This window comes from Medicago sativa, chromosome 8, assembly GCF_051527215.1.
Source record: "Medicago sativa cultivar Bolivia chromosome 8, Bolivia_mono, whole genome shotgun sequence".
Lineage (NCBI taxonomy): Eukaryota > Viridiplantae > Streptophyta > Magnoliopsida > Fabales > Fabaceae > Medicago > Medicago sativa.
This window is the reverse complement of record NC_140756.1, coordinates 8740609-8759344: the sequence shown is the minus strand read 5'-3', so window position 1 is coordinate 8759344 and position 18736 is coordinate 8740609. Positions and strand designations below refer to the sequence as shown.

Below are 18736 nucleotides of genomic sequence, written 5' to 3'. Positions count from 1 at the left end.
CCTCTTATTTTCCAACCGAGTTTTACAAACGGACACCAAACCGGTAACTAGGAGTCAACATGGAATTTTTAAGCCAAATCCAAAATATTGTGGCCTACACAACCATGTTACCAAATCTCCTCTACCTAAAAACCCAAATACGCACTTAAAGACCCAAATTGGAAAATGGCAATGAATGATGAATATAATGCTCTAATTAAGAATAAGACGTGGGACTTAGTACCACGGCCACCTGATGTCAATGTAATAAGATCTATGTGGATTTTTAGACATAAAGAGAAATCTGATGGTTCCTTTGAGAGGCATAAAGCCCGACTTGTAGGTGATGGTGCAGTCAACGAGTTGGCATTGATTGTGGAGAAACATTTAGTCCGGTTGTTAAACCAGCAACAATTCGGACCGTCCTTAGTATTGCTATGTCAAAATCTTGGCAAATTCATCAATTAGATGTAAAAAATGCTTTTCTACATGGCGAGCTAAAAGAAACAAGTGTACATGCATCAACCGTTAGGCTTCGGGGACCCGACAAATCCACATCATGTGTGCCTTCTCCGTAAATCTTTATATGGTCTAAAACAGCTCCTAGAACTTGGTACAAACGATTTGCAGATTATGATTCTTCAATTGGATTCTCTCAAAGCAATTGTGATCACTCTCTCTTTATACAAGAAAGGCACTCATATAGCTTACCTCCTCTTATATGTGGATGATATTATTCTCACTACTTCTTCCGATAATTTGAGAAAATCTACCATTTCGCTTACCGAGTTCGGAATTTCGCCACTCCCAAGGTCTATTTCTCTCACAAAAGAAGTACGCGAAGAAATTCTTGTCCGTGCCGGCATGTCATCTTGCAAACCATGCCTCACACCGGTTGATACAAAATCGAAACCGAGTGCAACCGATAGCTCTCCATTTGAAGATCCAACTCTCTATCGAAGCCTTGCAGTGCACTTCGGTATCTCACTTTCACTCGACCGTACATTTCTTATGCAAGACAACAAATATGTCTCTTCATGCACAATCCCATGGAAGCTCACATGCACGCTCTCGGACGTATTTTACGCTACATTCGAGGCACCATCCATCATGGTTTACATTTTTATCCATCATCTACTTCCTCCTTAATTTCTTATACGGATGCCGATTGGGGAGGGTGCCCCGACACTAGACGTTCCACCTTTGGTTATTGTGTGTTTCTTGGGGATAACCTACTCTCATGGTCGTCCAAGAGGCAACCCACATTATCTCGATCTAGTGCTGAAGCCGAATACCGTGGAGTTGCAAATGTTGTTGCTGAATCATGTTGGTTACGAAATCTACTTCTTGAGTTACATTGTCCTATTCACAAAGCCACCATGGTTTACCGTGACAATGTAAGTGCAATATATCTTTCGGGTAACCCGGTTCAGCACCAACGAACGAAACATATTGAGATGGACATCCGTTTTGTTCCCGAAAAGGTAGCTCGAGGTCATGTTCGCGTTCTTCACGTTCCCTCAAGATATCAAATTGCAGATATCTTTACCAAGGGTCTTCCCTTAATTCTTTTTCAAGATTTTAGAGACAGCCTCGGCGTTCATCAACCTCCCGCTTCAACTGCGGGGGAGTATTAGAATATGTCTATATTCATTGTTTCACTTGTAAATATTGATTAGTCTTTCATTAGTATTGATTAGTCATTCATTAGCCATGAATCACAATTCATGAGCCTTTCATTAGTATTGATTAGCCATTTATTAGCCATGAATCACAATTCATGAGAATTGTTTTAATTTCCTAAATAGGTTTGTAAACAGTTGTATATATTTTCACAAATGATATCAATACAATCGGGGAATTATAATCTTATATGTATACATAAAAGTTCCATAACAGATTAAAATTGTGAAATTTTGTTACTAATTTACAGTAGCTATTGTGATGTTTATTTGCAAATTCTCGTCACTAATTCTCGTTACGGTAGCTATTGTGTAGTTTAGGGTTTGCAAATAAAAATTGTGATGTTTATTTACAAATAAAAATTGTGAAATTTTGGTACTAATTTAATTTACGGTAGCTATTGTGATATTGATAAAACTCCCTTACGGTAGCCATTTTGATTTTTTATTGTTTCTTTTTCGATCTTTATAGTAGCTATTTGCTTGTTTCTATTTCGATTTTTATTTTGCTTTTTTATGCTACCGATTTTGATACGTACTTACTTGTTTTTATGTTCTTGATTTCGATATGTTCCCCGATTTTTAACATTTTTTTCTAAAAAATTCCCTTATTTTTTATATCTTTTAATAATTAAAAGTTAATTATTTTGTAAAATTATTTATAGTTTTAAATATATTCCCGACGTGGCACTTGTTATTTAAAATAGAAAATGCTACATCATATATTAATGCACCACATCGGCACAAGTGGCAAGGGATGAGTTTAATTTCTGAATTTCACAAAATAAGGGGACTATAATTGCCTGATTTAGAAATAGGGGGACCAAAATTGAGAAATATTAAAAATAGTGGGACCAAAGCTGCAATTTAGCCTAATATTTTCCCGCTCATTTGCCGTATTAAGTTAGCGGTAATTTAACCTAACAAATTCCATCTAAAAAATGCACCAATTTCATTCCTATCCTCTTGCATTTTTTTTGCTACCCTCTTGCCTTTTTTTTGACAATATTTTGTACACAATACTAGAAAAATTCATCGCACTAATTTCATGCTTTTTTTTACAATATTTTGTACACTTTTTTTTAACCAATTTCATGCTTTTTTTTGACGATATTTTGTACACTTTTTTTTTAAGGAAATATTTTGTACATTTATTTAATACTAAAAAATGCATCGCACCAATTTTATGCCTTTTTTTTTGATAATATTTTGTGCACTTTTTTTTTGAAGGAAATATTTTGTACACTTATTTATTACTGAAAAAATATTTATTAATTTTGTTAGGTCTGTAGCAATTTAACCTAATATTTTTCCACTCATCCTTATTTATTAATTTTGTTAGGTCTACAACAACTTAACCTAATATTTTCCCGCTCATTTGCCGTATTAGGTTACCGGTAATTTTTTTTGAACAAGCCAAAATGGAATATATTAAATTACCACAGCGGTTCATCTTGCACAAGATGTGTAAAAGAGAACACCCATCACAAACAAAATTTAGTACAATCGAAATTCACAAGCTAAAATGAATAACGAAGAAAAAAAAAGACAAAAAGCTACACCAAAGCACACTCATGCACAATAAAGGATGTTGTCCCCGGTCGTTATAACCGAAGACAAAGCCGGGCATATTTGCCTTAAACCAATTAAAAGACATAATCTTGACCCTTTCGCTAAACGATATGAAGTCATCAACTTGTGCCGAAAAATCATGTTGTTTCTTTCCTTCCATATAACCCGTACACAAGCATGCCAGACATCGTCGAAAAGAATGAGTAGATCTCGATAAACCTCGCCAACCGACCAAAATGCCGAAAGTGATCACCAACCTGCCGCCGGAGCTATAAAAGAAATGCCTAACCATCGATAAACATAGTGCCACACTGAACCGAAGATTTCACATTGGAAAAAGAGATGCGGCGCCGTCTCGGAAGAACCACACCCCCCAATACAAGAAGTGTCATCCCGATGAATGATTCCCCTACATAGAAGGTTATCTCGAGTTGGAAGTCGATCACGAAGAAGCCTCCACGTAAACACGTAGACCTTAAGAGGAACTTGCCTTTGCCACACAACATCGTACCTGCCCGCTCTAGAGAATTATTCGTTGTTGTAATGTACCGATAAGTCCCCTTTACGGAGTAACCGTCAACCGTATCAAGTAGCCACCACCATCTATCGGGAGCACGGTCCCGCAAAACAATATCATGCAGCAAGAAAGAACAATCTGTAACAGACTCCTCCTCCCAAGCCAAAAGGCGTCTCCTCCACTCCCGTGCACCGCCCCCGTCCATCCATCCCCTACCTTCCATCTCCTTCACCGTCACCCGCTTGTCAACGACTAAATGAAATAATCGAGGAAATTGCACCCTTAAGGGCACTCCTCCCACCTAGTTATCAGTCCAAAAAATGTCCTATCACCACCGCCAACCACCCTACGTACATTATCACCAAACCGGTCCCCTACACCTAACCCGACACCCCGACGAATGCCCGTCATCATCCGCCACCACACCGAACTCTCCCTACCCCCATCCTTCAACCTCCCACCCTCCTCCCCGTACCTAGCCTTTAAGACCCCTGTACCATAAACCATCCTTATCAACCAACATACGCCAACACCACTTCCCTAGCAAAGCAATATTAAATTCTCTTAACCTTCTAACACCTAAATCTCCCTCCTCCTTTGGTAAAGAGACATAATCCCAATCAACCCACGCAATTTTTTTTTATAATCCTCACATGCCCCCCAAATTTTTTTTAAGTAAAGATTCGATAGAAGAAATTATACCTGCGAGAGCCTTGAAGAAGGAAAGAAAGTATACCGGAAGAGATGATAGTACAAATTTTAGGAGGATCAAGCGACCACCAATTGAGAGAAATTTGCTTTTCCAGTTCGACAATCTAGAGATAATATTGTTCACAATCGGTTTCCAAAAATCCAACCTACGGGAATCCCCTCCGATAGGAAGGGCCAAATACACAAATGGAAAAGTCCCAACTCGACAATTCAACAACAGAGATGCCTCATTCAACTAGGTGTCGAAACATTCACTCCGGTCAATAAGCTTTTTTCGAAATTCACCTTGAGACCATACAAGTGTTCAAAAATCAAAAGCACAACCCCTATATACCGCACATTCGCCCAACATTTTTTTGCCAATAATCAAAATGTCGTCGGCAAATTGTAAGTGAGAAAGACAGAGTCCAAGATCTTGTGACCCACATGATAACCGTGAAACAAATCTGCCTCTACCGACGACAACATAAGAACATTAAAACCTTCAGCAGCCAATAAAAATAGAAACGGAGACAAAGGACCACCTTGTCGTAGGCCTCTCTCGATGGGAAACTCATCCGTGGGACACCCGTTAACCAACACCGAATCCGTGGCATTCGACATCCACTTCCTCCACAAAGTCGGGAAATTCATTTTAACCATAACCGCCTCCAGGTATATTAAGTCAACCGAGTCGTAAGCTTTTTCAAAATCAACCTTAAAGAGCAACATATCCTTATAAAGGCGACGTGCAACGTCAACCGCCTCATTTGCCACCAAAATACCGTCTAAAATCTGTTTCCCCTTAACAAAGGCGTACCGTGAATCCGAGACCATACTTCCAATAACAACTCGAAGTCCGTTGGCAAGAATATTAGCCAACACCTTATAGAGACATCCTACCAATGATATAGGGCGAAAGTCATTTAATCTTTGAGGACTCGTCAACCTTGGAAATAAGAGCAATAAAAGTGGTATTTACCCCCTAGTCAACCGCCCATTCCGATGGAATTCATACACAAAACGCATAAAGTCATCCTTCATTTCCGACCAAAATTGCTTTATAAAACCAAAACTGATCCCGTTTGGCCCCGGGCTCTTAAAACCTGCCGCAGTCCCAAACCGCCCGTCTCACCTCATCCATAGGTAATGGTCGAATAAGAACATTACCACGGAGTTACCAGTAATTTAAACTAACAAATTCCATCTAAAAAAATGCATCGCACCAATTTCATTCCTATCCTCTTGCCTTTTTTTGCTATCCTCTTGACTTTTTTTACAATATTTTGTACACAATACTAGAAAAATTCATCGCACTAATTTCATGCCTTTTTTTTTTTACAATATTTTTACACTTTTTTTAAGGAAATATTTTGTACACTTATTTAATACTAAAAAAATGCATCGCACCAATTTTATGCCTTTTTTATTAACAATATTTTGTACACTTTTTTTTGAAGGAAATATTTTGTACACTTATTTAATACTAAAAAAAATCCTTATTTATTAATTTTGTTAGGTCTGCAACAATTTAACCTAATATTTTCCCGCTCATTTGCTATATTAGGTTAGCGTAATTTAACCTAACAAATTCCATCTAAAAAAATGCATCGCACCAATTTCAATCCTATCCTCTTGCCTTTTTTTTGCTATCTTCTTGCCATTTTTTTGAAAATATTTTGTACACAATATTAGAAAAATTCATTGCACTCATTTCATGCCTTTTTTTCACAATATTTTGTACACTTTTTTTTAACCACTTTCATGCCTTTTTTTTTTTAACGATATTTTGTACACTTATTTAATACTCAAAAAATGTATTGCACCAATTTCATTCCTATCCCGTTGCCTTTTTTTTGACAATATTTTCTACACTTAATTAATACGTTTACAAACAGAATACCCTAATTTCCATGCAAACTCGACTACCTTAATCCTTATTTATTAATTTTGGGCTTAATTAATGATTTGGTCCCTTAAGTTATTTGTTGGTTACATTTTGGTCCCATAAGTTATTAACGTTACAATTTGGTCCCTTAAGTTATTTGTTGGTTACATCTTGGTCCCATAAGTTATTAACATTACAATTTGGTCCCTTAACTTATTTTTTGGTTTCGTTTTGGTACCTTAACTCTTCCTCCGTCAACCACTCTGGTCCTTTATGTTATTAGAGTTAAGGTACAAAAACGAAACCAAAAAATAAGTTAAGGGACCAAAACAAAACCAAAAATTAAGTTAAGGGACCAAATTGTAACGTTAATAACTTATGAGACCAAAATGTAACCAACAAATAACTTAAGGGACCAAATTGTAACGTTAATAACTTATGGGACCAAAATGTAACCAACAAATAACTTAAGGGACCAAAATAGTAATTAAGCCTTAATTTTGTTAAGTCCGCAACAACTTAACCTAATTTTTTCCCTCCACTGATCCCTCCTTAGGTTTGCAACAACTCAATCCTAAGATTTTGGCTCTAAATTTGCATCATATCTATTTTTCATTTCTCTCTCTAATAATCGTGAATATTTTTCAAAACAAAAATTTAATAGATATCTTAATCTTTATCCTTATTATTTATATTAATTTTATTAGGTAGATTTTTTTGTAGATTTTTTTTGACAAGTTGTTGTACACTTATTTAATACGTTTACAAATAGAATACCCTAATTTTCATGCAAACTCGGCTACCCTAATCCTTATTTATTAATTTTGTTACGTCCTGCAACAACTTAACCTAATTTTTTCCCACTCATTTGCTTTATTAGGTTTGCAATTATTTAACCTAACAAATTCCATCTAAAAAAATGTATCGCACCAATTTCATTCATATCCTCTTGCCTTTTTTTTAATTTTATTAGGTCTCGCTGAACTTAACCTAATAATTTCCCTCTAAAATGCCGTATTAGGTTAGCGGCAATTTAACCTAACAAATTCCATCTAAAATGCAGCGCATCAATTTAACCTAATAAATTCCCTCTAAAATGCGGTAATCCCTAATATTTCGCTCGCTTTTCATTCCATGTTTTGTCAATCTTTTGTATATATCTATTGTTTCGTAGACTTTTTTTTACAATAATTAATGTTAATATTCCCGAAGTCCAATAACTTTAAACCAAATATTCTCATACTTCTTTATTTTCATACGTCTTTAAAATTTTATTTTATGGCAAAGTATTATACCTTTTAACATATTATTTTATTTATGATGCGGACTATGAATATTATTTTCTACCACTATAAGCCAAGTATTGATAGCTTATTTAGGTGCGAAACTAAAGTCAATATTTGTTGGTTAAAGGATTTTAACCATTAATATGTTATGTTGTTTAATGAATTTTATTTATGAATTTAAATTATTTCAAGCTAATATATTTATGTTTGCCCGAACACAAAAATTTGCTTATAATAATTAACCCGGGCAACGCCGGGTATTTAGACTAGTTATTTATTAATTTTGTTAAGTCTCGGCAACTTTAACCTAATTTTTTTCCCTCCACTGATCCCTCCTTAGGTTTGCAACAACTCTACCCTAAAATTTTGGCTCTAAATTTGCATCATATATATTTTTCATTTCTCTCTAATAACCGTGAATATTTTTCAAAACAAAAATTTAATAGATATCTTAATCCTTATCCTTATTATTTATATTAATTTTATTAGGTAGATTTTTTTGCCAAGTTGTTGTACACATATTTAATACGTTTACAAACAGAATACCATAATTTTTATGCAAACTCGGCTACCCTAAATAATTTTTTAGGAACCATGAACTGCATTAATTTTTGATGTTTAACTATAAAAGTAATAAATAAGATTGACCTGTGCAACAATATAATTTTGTATTCTTTTTATCTTTTTTCTTTATAATTTTTTTTATTATCATTTGATTGTGATATTGTATCTCTGATAATCTAATTTGCGTTTATTGATCGACCCATGATCTTATTGGCCATGATCTTATGAGAGTTAAAGATTATTTATTGATCTCTATTATAGTCGAGAATGTCGTTAAAAATCTAGTAAAAAAAATTTGATAACTTCTCCAAAATTTGCTATCCCTCATCTTTACTATAGCAACGGCATACAACTTTTTAGGTATTCCGTTGGCCTTCAAACAATATTTATTGAAGATCTCTATGCTCTACTCTAGCACACAAAAAATCAAGTGAATCCGATGGGAGAATCTAAGTATCAACCGATACATCAAAGGTACTCTATCTCTGTTTTTTTTTCTTGGTCAAGAGGTACTCTATCTCTTTAATTTACCCTCATTCTATGCTTTTCATTTTTTAATTTCTCACATTTCAAGAAAGCTAAATATGCCAATGTATTATGTATGCACATTATTATAGCGATTGTTAAAAAAACATTAAGAGAAAGTGATTACGATTACGGTCGAAGAATCGCCTCCAAAGGACCCAACAAGGCATTCAATCTTTTTGATTTACTTTCCTTCTAATTATTATGCTTTTCTTTATTGAATTTACTTTATTGCTGTTCAAAAAAAAAAATTAATTATTGTATTTGTCTAATATGCTTGCTATCTGATTATATATACAAATAGAGATTGTGAAAAAACATTCAAGATGAAGTGATTGTGATAGAAAAACCACACCGTCCCAAAGGACCGAAAAAGGTACTCAATACCTTCCAATTTACATTCCTTCCAGCTATTTATACTTTTCTTTCTAATCTCATTAACACGCAAAATGCACAGACGTGATGACAGGATTACACAAGCAGTCGTGTTCTCGGTGATATTATGCTTGCTATTGATTATCTTCCCTGCACTGGAGATATCATCAGATGGTGGTAAATTCAATGAGACTGTTGTGATAGCCTTGATCGTCCCGCTTGTTATATTTTTTCAATCATTGATATTTGTTGGAATGACATCGCACCCGGCTAATAACAATATATTCGGGATGATATTCATACTTCTGCTATCAACTGCAATATCATTTATAGAAGTGAGTCTAGTTTCGTGGACTGCTGCTATCATCATTTTGATCTGTTGGGGCATCTTGATTTTATCGCTTATCATTGTTAATCGGGAAGTGATCTCCAAAGAAGATATGGTATTCTCGAAAGGAATCATAGCAGTCTTATTGCTAGTTTATGCTGTTAAAGGGGCATAGTAGATTATTTCAATGGAGGAAGTTAATTTAGAGGTGTCGAGGTTGGTGGCCATGGAGGTCGAGAGATGGTGCGTCTAAGGCCGCAATGGAGGCGACCAGAATGTTCCATGATCATCGGTTCTTTTAATGTTAGAGGTCTAGGGGGTAGGATCAAGAAACGAAAAGTTAGGGAGTTCATCTCTTATAATCATCTTGACCGTGTGCTTATTCAAGAGACTAAATTAACTTCGTGTCTCCGTCGCTCTTTGCCACTATCTCTCGGGGTAATACTTTCTCGTGATTGGAGTTTTACCCCATCTGTTGGTAATAGTGGGGGTATCCTATCTATTTGGTGTAGTTCCAAAGGGAAAGCATCTTTTTCTTTCTCGGGGCCGGGATTCGTCGGGGTGTGCATTGAGTGGGGGGCACTAAGGCATCAATGTTTCATTGTTAATGTGTATTCCAAGTGCTCCATTGCGGAGAAAAGGGTTTTGTGGGAGAATCTCGATTATTCGTAAAAACTCTTTGCGGGGGATCTCTGGTGCGTGGCGGGGGATTTTAATTCGGTTCTACATGATTCGCAGAGAAGAGGTAATACGGTGGGTGGCGGTTCTTTCTTTGGGTAGCGAGATTCGCCTCTTCTCTAGCTTTGTTGATAGGATGGGTTTGCCGGATTACCCTCTCCTTGGTAGGCGCTTCACATGGTGCCAACCTAATGGGGGAGCGATGAGTAGGCTTGACCGCTTTCTCCTCTCGATGGGTGGGTTAATCTTTGGGGTGAGGCGACTCAATGGGCTTTATCCGGAGATGTGTCCGACCATTGCCCCGTATTGTTGAGGTACTCCGATCAAATTTGGGGTCCTAAGCCTTTTAGATTCAATAATTTACGGTTAGATCATCGTAATTTTGAGGAGGTAGTTAAGAACGAGTTGGGCTCGTTCCGGACTGTCGAGTGGATGGCTATGAGGCTCTCGGCTAAACTCAAGGCTCTTAAATATGATCTTAAGGAGTGGCACACCCAAACTTTCGGTAGGATGGATGAGCGGATTGATAATTTGGTTGACGCTCTTAAGATTCTTGATCTAAAGGCGGAATCATTTGGGTTGTCTATGGCAGAGACGGAAGCTCGCTCTTCGGGTTTTCATGACTTATGGGATCTGTTAAGAGCTAAAGACTCAAGAATCTTCCAACAATCTAGATCGAGGTGGCTACGTCGGGGGGATGTTAACTCCGACTTCTTCCATGCTAGTATCAAGATGAGGAGACGGAGGAATTCTATTCTTGCTCTTAAAGTGGGAAATAGATGGGTGGAGAGTGTTAATGATATCCGTACGAAGGTAGTTGAGTATTTTAAGAGTCACTTTTCGATCCCGAGGTGAATCGTCCCACCCTTGACGGGGTGCCGATGTCCTCTATCTCGGGTGAGCAAGCGGAAGGGTTGACTATTCCCTTTACGGATGATGAGATTAAGGCAAGTGGTGCTATCCTCGATGGCTCGAAATGCCCGGGGCCGGATGGTTTTAATTTTGCTTTCTACAAGATGTTTTGGGATCTTCGAAGGGAGAAATATTTACGATGTTTAATCGGTTCTATCACTCGGCAACCCTACCACGTAATTTTATCTCTTTCTTTGTTACTCTCATCCCGAAAATTCATTCCCCGTTAAGTATAGGCGATTTCCGACCTATCTCCCCGTTGGGTTCTCTCGTATAAGTTGGTTGCCAAGGTTTTGGCAGCTAGGCTAGCACTGTTATGGATAGCATCATCTCTTCGAATCAATCTGCTTTTATTAAGGGTCGCCGGCTTATGGATGGGGTGATTGCGGTGAATGAGGTTATTGATTACGCTAGGAAGACGAGAAAGGAATGCCTTATTTTTAAGGTAGATTTTGAAAAGGCTTATGATTACGTAAGCCGGAGCTTTCTTGAGTATGTGATGCATAGATTAGGCTTCAATAATACTTGGTGTAGGTGGATCCGTGCTTGTGTTTGTTGTGGTAATCTCGTCGGTCCTAGTTAATGGGTGTCCCACGGAGGAGGTAAATATCCGTAAAGGGTTTAAGCGGTATGGCGATCGTAACACCCATACTAGACGTATCTAGAAAGTCTAGCATGTGTATTAGTTTAGTACCGGATACATTAAACATTTACAACATAAAAAAAACTTTGAAGGAATATCATATACAACAAATGCGTTCGTACAATAAGATTACAACTCAATTTTTCTAAAATATGATAATTGCATCCTTGACCATCCATATCGTGCCGCAAATCGGTACGAACAAACACTTGCCGAAACATCCATCCGGCTACTAGCCGCTACACCATCCCGATATCCGAAACAAATAAGGATTGGGATGAGACATAATGTCTCAGTGAGTTCCACCTAATCCTAGGCTATAGGCAACCACGGGGGAAACCTACGGTCACCACGTGTCTACAATACAACCCGCCGGTTGATTATACGTGTGTGGGGACTTGCTTTCTTAGACGGTCGTGCATACTAGGGCCGTCATACTCTCATCTTAGCTTGTTATAGGCTTCTCTTCTATATGTGTCATGGCGGTTAAGGGGAACTAAGACCGCAATGCCAAGATACACTATACGTATCGAGACTTCTTATACTATTTTCATGACACGACTCTAAACCGGACGATTAGGGAAACCTAGGTTCGTCATCGACATATATTTCTTTACTTGCTTCTACTTGCTTAATATGTTGTATCTACAACATATCGTCTCTTATCACAAAAGTGATTCTTGCTAACTTGCTACTTCTTGACGATCTACGTCAAGTCTCTACTTGTTCTTGACGATCTACGTCAAGGCTCTATGACATAATATAAACATGTATAATAATCATGCATAGTTAGCTTCATTGATTATGTTAGCGTGTAACAAACAACTTATCCGAGTTCATTTTACGGATTAGTCCCGAGTGGAGTAACCCCGGAAGATAATCCCTTTCTACCGGTGATGTGCTTAGCAAGAGCGCACCGGACTCCCTTAGTGAACGTGCGGGTCCCTTACGGCTTACCCCATTCCCCTTGGAGAACCTTTTGTACCCATCCTTGGAAGGAATACAAAAGACACGACACCTTAACTTAGTGAAATGCGGCTCCCTTGCGGCTTAACCATTCCCCCTTGGGGAACCCCTTGAATCCAATTTGGATAACAAGAGACATGACACTCTTCCTTTCTTAAAAGTCTTAGTCTTATGCATGTGTGAGGATTAAATCTATACATACTATCTCTTATGCCTTGGATCCTTAAACGATCCCACTAGAGGTAAACTTATATGCTTGCTCTACTTAACTTGTGAATGGATATATAGTCGATTCACGTCTTGCCATACTCGTATGGCATAGCTTCTATGGGAAGATAATACTCACATTACCTCACGCCTTATCAAGCATTTTACTAATGCATAGCATTCTATTCTTTCTAACTATTCTAGTTCTCGATAACTATACCGAGGCTCTAGTTCATTCCCTTTCTTAAGGATTGACTTGCTACCCGATCGTAAGCCATCACTTCGCTCATATGTCATGCTTTGCTACACAAAGAAAATACTTGCTTTACCTTCAAGAAAACCTTTTTACAACCTATGCCTTGGAATCATGATTGAGGGATTATAGTTTTAAAAGATTGCTTAGGAAGAACCGCTCGCGAAACGCCGTAACCACCCGGAAGCGAACAAACAATGAGTTGCCCCGTTGTCTGCTCGCCATGGCGAGTGATTATGTGTGGGAGGCGAGCACCTGCTCGCCATTGCGAGTAGGAGGCGAGTGGACACCCCCATTCGACCTTCAAGCTCGCCTTGCGAGCCATTTGCTCGCAAGGCGAGCCGTGACAGTCCGTAACCGTCAAAAATGATATTTTCCACTCAAAAACCTCAATTCCAATCATTCCAAGGCATATCATGGCACTAGAGATCATATACAACTTGTAAAACAATCATAAAGCAAGTATTCACATGTGTAGAGTTACATGACCATGAAAGGGGCAACTTCTCTATGTGTAAACCTTAGAAAAATGCATAGTTATCTTACAAGAGAAAACACATAAACCAAGGGTGGTAATCTAACTAAGGAACTCACCTAATACAAGTTCTTGAAGCATCATCAAAACCCAAGCTCATACAAGCCCAAAACCCTAGATTGATCACTTCTTGATACTTAACCCAAATCTTGATTATCTTGATGTTTTCTTGCAATCTTTAGCATCATGATCCCTTGCTTGATCATCAATCTTTGAGTTTATACTCTAACCCAAAGCTTTCACCAAATCCCTAATTCTTCATGGACTTCTCTTGTGGTGATGAAGTTGGAAAACAAGCTCATGTGAGGCTTCTACTTGTTCGCAACTCTTGGAGGTACCATAATATATACAAGCTCTAGCTTCCTCTTTTCCATCAACAAACCCTAACCTTTGAATCCATTCTTGAGGAGAGAAATAGAGAAATCAAATGAAACCTAAGCTTCCTTAAACTTGAAGATCATGAGGAACCAAAATCTTAAAGCTTTCCATGAAAGAAATAAGCTTTGGAAAGATTTGTAGAAGAAAGAAGGAAAGAATGGCGTGAGAAGGAAGAGAGAGAAGGAGGAGAGAAAGTTTTGCCAACTTAGAGAGAGAAAGAAGATCCAAAATGAGATATTTTGGAGCCTAATCCAAATAAATATCCTTTCCCGTGCAATTACCAAAATGCCCTTGTCTTAAGCGTATTAAATCCGACACCGATACTTTTCCCGTGTTATGCCGACATGTCATAAAATATTAACTATCATCCCTCTTTCCATGAATTACTTCCTCTAGCACGATTGACGGGTAAAATACCGATACCGACGGGCGGGATGTTACGGCGACCCACTTGCTCCTTTCCTCTTTTTGCTTGGTGGTTGAGGGGCTTAGTAGTTTGATTCGGTCTGCTATAGCTTGTGGCTTGTATAGTGGTTTTAAGGTGGGGACGTCGGGCCTCTCTATTTCCCATATTCGGTATGCGGATGATACCTTATTCTTGGGAGAAGCTACGGTGCAAAATTTATGGTCCCTTAAAACCATCCTCCGCCGCTTTGAGCTTGCTTCGGGTCTTAAGGTAAATTTCTCAAAGAGCTCTGTGTTGGGGGTGAATGTGGGGGATGAGTTCCTCGGTATGGCCGAGCATTTCCTTTTTTTGTAAGATCGGTAGTGTTCCCTTCACTTACCTCGGGTTACCTGTTGGTGCTAACCCTAGACTAGAAATGACTTGGCATCCTCTAATTCAATTGCTTACCGCAGGGCCGGGTTCTTGGGGTAACAAATACGTTAGCCTTGGTGGTAGAGTTGTTCTACTAAATTCCGTCCTTAATGCTATCCCTATCTTTTACATGTCGCTATGAAGATGCTGTTAAGGTCCGGAAGAAGATTGTTCGGATCCGAGGGATTTCCTATGGGGAGGGGTCAAGCTTAGTAGGAGTATCCCATGGGTTTACTGGCCCCTTATACTGCAAGCCAAAAAATAAGGGGGTTTGGGGGGTGAGAGATCTTCTCCGGGTTAATCTTGCCCTCTTGGCTAAGTGGCGGTGGCGTTATCTCCTTGAAGAAGGTGGGTTGTGGCGTGATCTCCCGATCGCACGTTATGGTGTTTGCTATCCCTCACCGCATCTTGGTGGAAAACCGTCCGGCCTTCGTAATGCATCCCCATGGTGGTCCGTTATATCTACTTTGGGTACGGATAAAGACGTTATCGGAGATCGGTTTTCGAAGGTGTAGTAAGGGTGGTTGGGAACGGTATGTCTACTCATTTCGGCGCCTCTTCCAGCTCTCTCTTCGGGTGGACGGGATGGTGGGGGAGCTTGGTCACCGGGAGGGGGATGACCGGGTTTGGGATCTTAGATGGAGACGGTCACTTTTTGTTTGGGAAATGCATTTGCCGACCGATCTCCTTGTGGTCGCTTTTAGAGCCTCGCGTGTTGCAAGGGAAGATGTTTGGTCTTGGACTCATAGTCCGTATAGTCGGTTTTCCGTTAAATCAGCCTACTCTTTACTTATACAAGGTCTTCCGGATCCGGGTATCCTTGAGGGGGTTGTCTTGCGAGTCGTTTCTAAGGTTTGGAAGTCTTGGGCCCCTTCAAAGGTGATTGTCTTTTCTTGGCAGCTTCTCCTTGATAGGATCCCTACGTGGGATAACCTTTTTAGGCGGGGTGTCCCGCTTCCTCGCAGGGGTGGGATGTGTTTTTTGTGACACGCCTTCGAGTCGGCTATGCACTTGTTCCTTTCCGCCCATCTTCCTTTCCGTGTGGTATCAGGTGTCTAAGTGGTTGGTTGGGAGTTCGTGATGCCCCCGGGGTTAGCCCGGCTATTCCGAGCTTTCACATGTCTAGGTGGTGGTAAGAGAGTTAGGTTAGGGTTGCTTCTTGTTTGGCATGCGGTTATTTGGACCATTTGGGAGTCTCGGAATGACCTTATCTTTGTTGGTGGCTTACTCCATGAGGAGTCGGTGGTGGATAGAGTCAAAATCCCGGCTTGGAAGTGGTTTTGGGCAAAGTGCCCTGCGAGTTCCTGCTCCCTATATGAGTGGGAGGTGCAGCCCGTCCCGTGTTTGGAGCACTAGGGTTGTGTGGTGGTCGGGTTGCCCGATGCGGCCGGTCGGGTTGGGGGTGGTGTATCTCCCCTTCCTTCACGGGACAACCTTCGGGTTTTTGGTTGTTTTCTCGTGTTTCTGCAGCGTTGTTGGTTCGGTTGTTCACGGCTTTTTGGTGCTTCTTATTTTCTTTGGTGTATTTTTGGCCTTGTATTTTTGGTGATGTGGGTCTCCAAGTGTGGCTTGTGGGGCTCGGGGTGCTTCCCGGTAGGGGTGGTTGTATTATGCTCCATTTCGGAGGCTATTCGTATAATCTGCCCTCTGTAATCACTTTCTTTTATATATATATATATATATATATATATATATATATATATATATATATATATATATATATATATATATATATATATATATATATATATATATATATATATATTATCTTTGCCATTCAAAAAAAAAAAATTCAATTTATATTTTTGTTGGTTTTTTCCCGTATGTGTACCGGCTTGAAATTTCATTTTTGAAATGACCAGCTTGAAATTTTGTTTTTCTCTATAAAGTAAGCACCTTCATTGATTAATGAAATCTAGTCTCGATCCCACACTATTATTCAATAAGTTTATTTGTAAAGAATTAAATAGATAATAATATGACATATAAATTATTGAATGATTATTCGTTCACATACACAAATAATAAATGTATTTGATGGTGTTTAAAATGAAAAAAATTATTTACACGTTCTAGTTTTTTTTTTTTTGGAAAGGTTTACACGTTCTAGTTAGTTTGAAAGAAAGTTGAAATTGTTTAGCCGAATTCACTCGTACTCCACCAATTGTTTGTGTGAGTTTTTTTATGACTATTGTTCCCACAAATCAATTTTTTTGGGTCCGTCAAGTTGTAAGTTAACGTAACTCGGTCCTTCATTAAATGAACATAATAGCAATTTTCATAAGGGTTTTGTTAACGACGGTGCCCCAAACACTCTTTAAGCATTCATAATGTAGAAATTATTCTTTAAAAAAAGGGTTAATAGACTTTTACCCCCTGCCATTTGGGAGACTTTTGGTTTACCCCCGTAAAAAAAAACTTGTAGATTCCCACTTGTAATTTAACGATTCCTTGGTTTACCCCCCAAAGCCAACAACGATCGGCATCCGACCGGATAAAAATGGTGATGTGGCGTGCCGACTAGGTATTATTTTTATTTTTTATTTTCCACCTAGATTAAACTAGTTAAATTTAAATAAAAAAGAAAGTGTATAACATCTCTTCCTTTGACCCTTATCCATCGTACCATCTCCATCTTCTTCCTTCCTTCATCGAAATTTCTCGCCTTCTTCTTCATCTCTTGTTCCTTTCTTCATTCCTCCATCGTTACCTTTGTTCCGTATCCAACGTTGCCTCATTATCCATCTCTTCTATCCTAATTGTTGTTTTTGGATTTCCAAACTGTTGTATTTGGATTTCCAAATTCTATTATCTACCGAAGTTGTTACTAGGTTGAGTCACGACTGTGTCGCTCTCTTTAAAACGTTTCGTGACACTACCCAAAATCCTTTATTGATGTTTTAAAGATAACAAACATATTTACTTTTTATTTATATTGTTATCTACTAATGAATTTTGTGAGAAATATTTCATGAGAATGTTTGGTAAAAGCAAGAGAACGTTCGGCCTCACAAAGGGATAACAAAATCTTTATTAAATATGGATATGAACAAATATGAGCTTTTTTGGGCAATTGTCAAGATATGCATAATTATGATCAAGACCAAAGCAAATATTCTTGTTGTCTCACTTAAAGAAGAAAGAAATCAAGGCTCTTTGATAATGCATTAAGGGACAAAAGAACAAAGGAAATTAAATGTCTTTCTTGCACATGTGCTGGAAGCAAAAGGAATAAAATCATCTTTGGGCCCTCATGTGTGTATTTCGATCCATTAAGGAATTTTAAGGAAAAGAAATATCCAAAGGATCAATCTTTATCAACAAGATACATGACATCATCAAGTGACATCAACAAAAGTCATCAAGTGGGCAACAAGTTTCAAAAGGCTTGATCACGGCTCATCACCAACTAGCAAGCACGTGCTCTACAATTTTGTTCAAGATTGGCCGGGACTAAGAGAACGTTCGGGCAAAAGTGAAGAAACATTCTCTACATGCTTTCTCCCCAAGTTTCTTTGGAGCCAAAATTCAAATTCAAAATAGAAGCACAACAGCTATTTGTTAGCTTACTCCAGCTCTATAAATAGAAGAGGTCGTTGAAGGAGAAATGCAAGAGTTTGAAATACAAAGCAATTATCTCTCTCAAAGCAAAAAGCTATCAATCTCTTCATCATCACTTTCGACATTCATCTTTATTTCTCATTGAGAATATAGTTCTAAATTTGTACAAGGATAGTTTGTTTGACATATAAAGTTCCAAACAACATCCTACATAATTTTTGTTTGAGACATTCGATCCAAACAATTACCTTACAAAGAGATAACTAGATCTCAAGTCTATTAGGCTTAATAGTTTGAGATAGGAAGAGTTCCAACCTTTCTTGTGCGAAAGCAAAGAATTGTAGAAACTGCCGAGGTTGATAATACGGGGGTTACGGACT

The 18736-nt window shown here is 38.3% G+C and overlaps 1 protein-coding gene across 1 annotated transcript; it reads right to left on the bottom strand.

Annotated features, from left to right (window-relative positions):
* Positions 1-3517: 3517 nt before the first annotated feature.
* On the bottom strand, positions 3518-5277 carry LOC146896697 (uncharacterized). Its single transcript, XM_085736337.1, has 3 exons — positions 4888-5277; positions 4105-4290; positions 3518-4051 (listed from the first exon to the last, which is right to left on the bottom strand). Exons 1-3 carry the CDS (start codon positions 5275-5277, stop codon positions 3518-3520), a joined length of 1110 nt encoding a protein of 369 aa, XP_085592463.1.
* Positions 5278-18736: the final 13459 nt, after the last annotated feature.

What these genes read in the sequence shown, in the direction of transcription:
- LOC146896697 (XM_085736337.1), bottom strand. Translation starts at nt 5,277, where the DNA reads ATGGTCTCGGATTCACGGTACGCCTTTGTTAAGGGGAAACAGATTTTA. An exon ending in ATTTGTTTCACGGTTATCAT is followed by an intron (nt 4,291 to 4,887) that starts GTGGGTCACAAG and finishes TTGCTTTGCTAG; the next exon opens with GGAAGTGGTGTTGGCGTATG. An exon ending in GGGACCGGTTTGGTGATAAT is followed by an intron (nt 4,052 to 4,104) that starts GTACGTAGGGTG and finishes ACTGATAACTAG; the next exon opens with GTGGGAGGAGTGCCCTTAAG.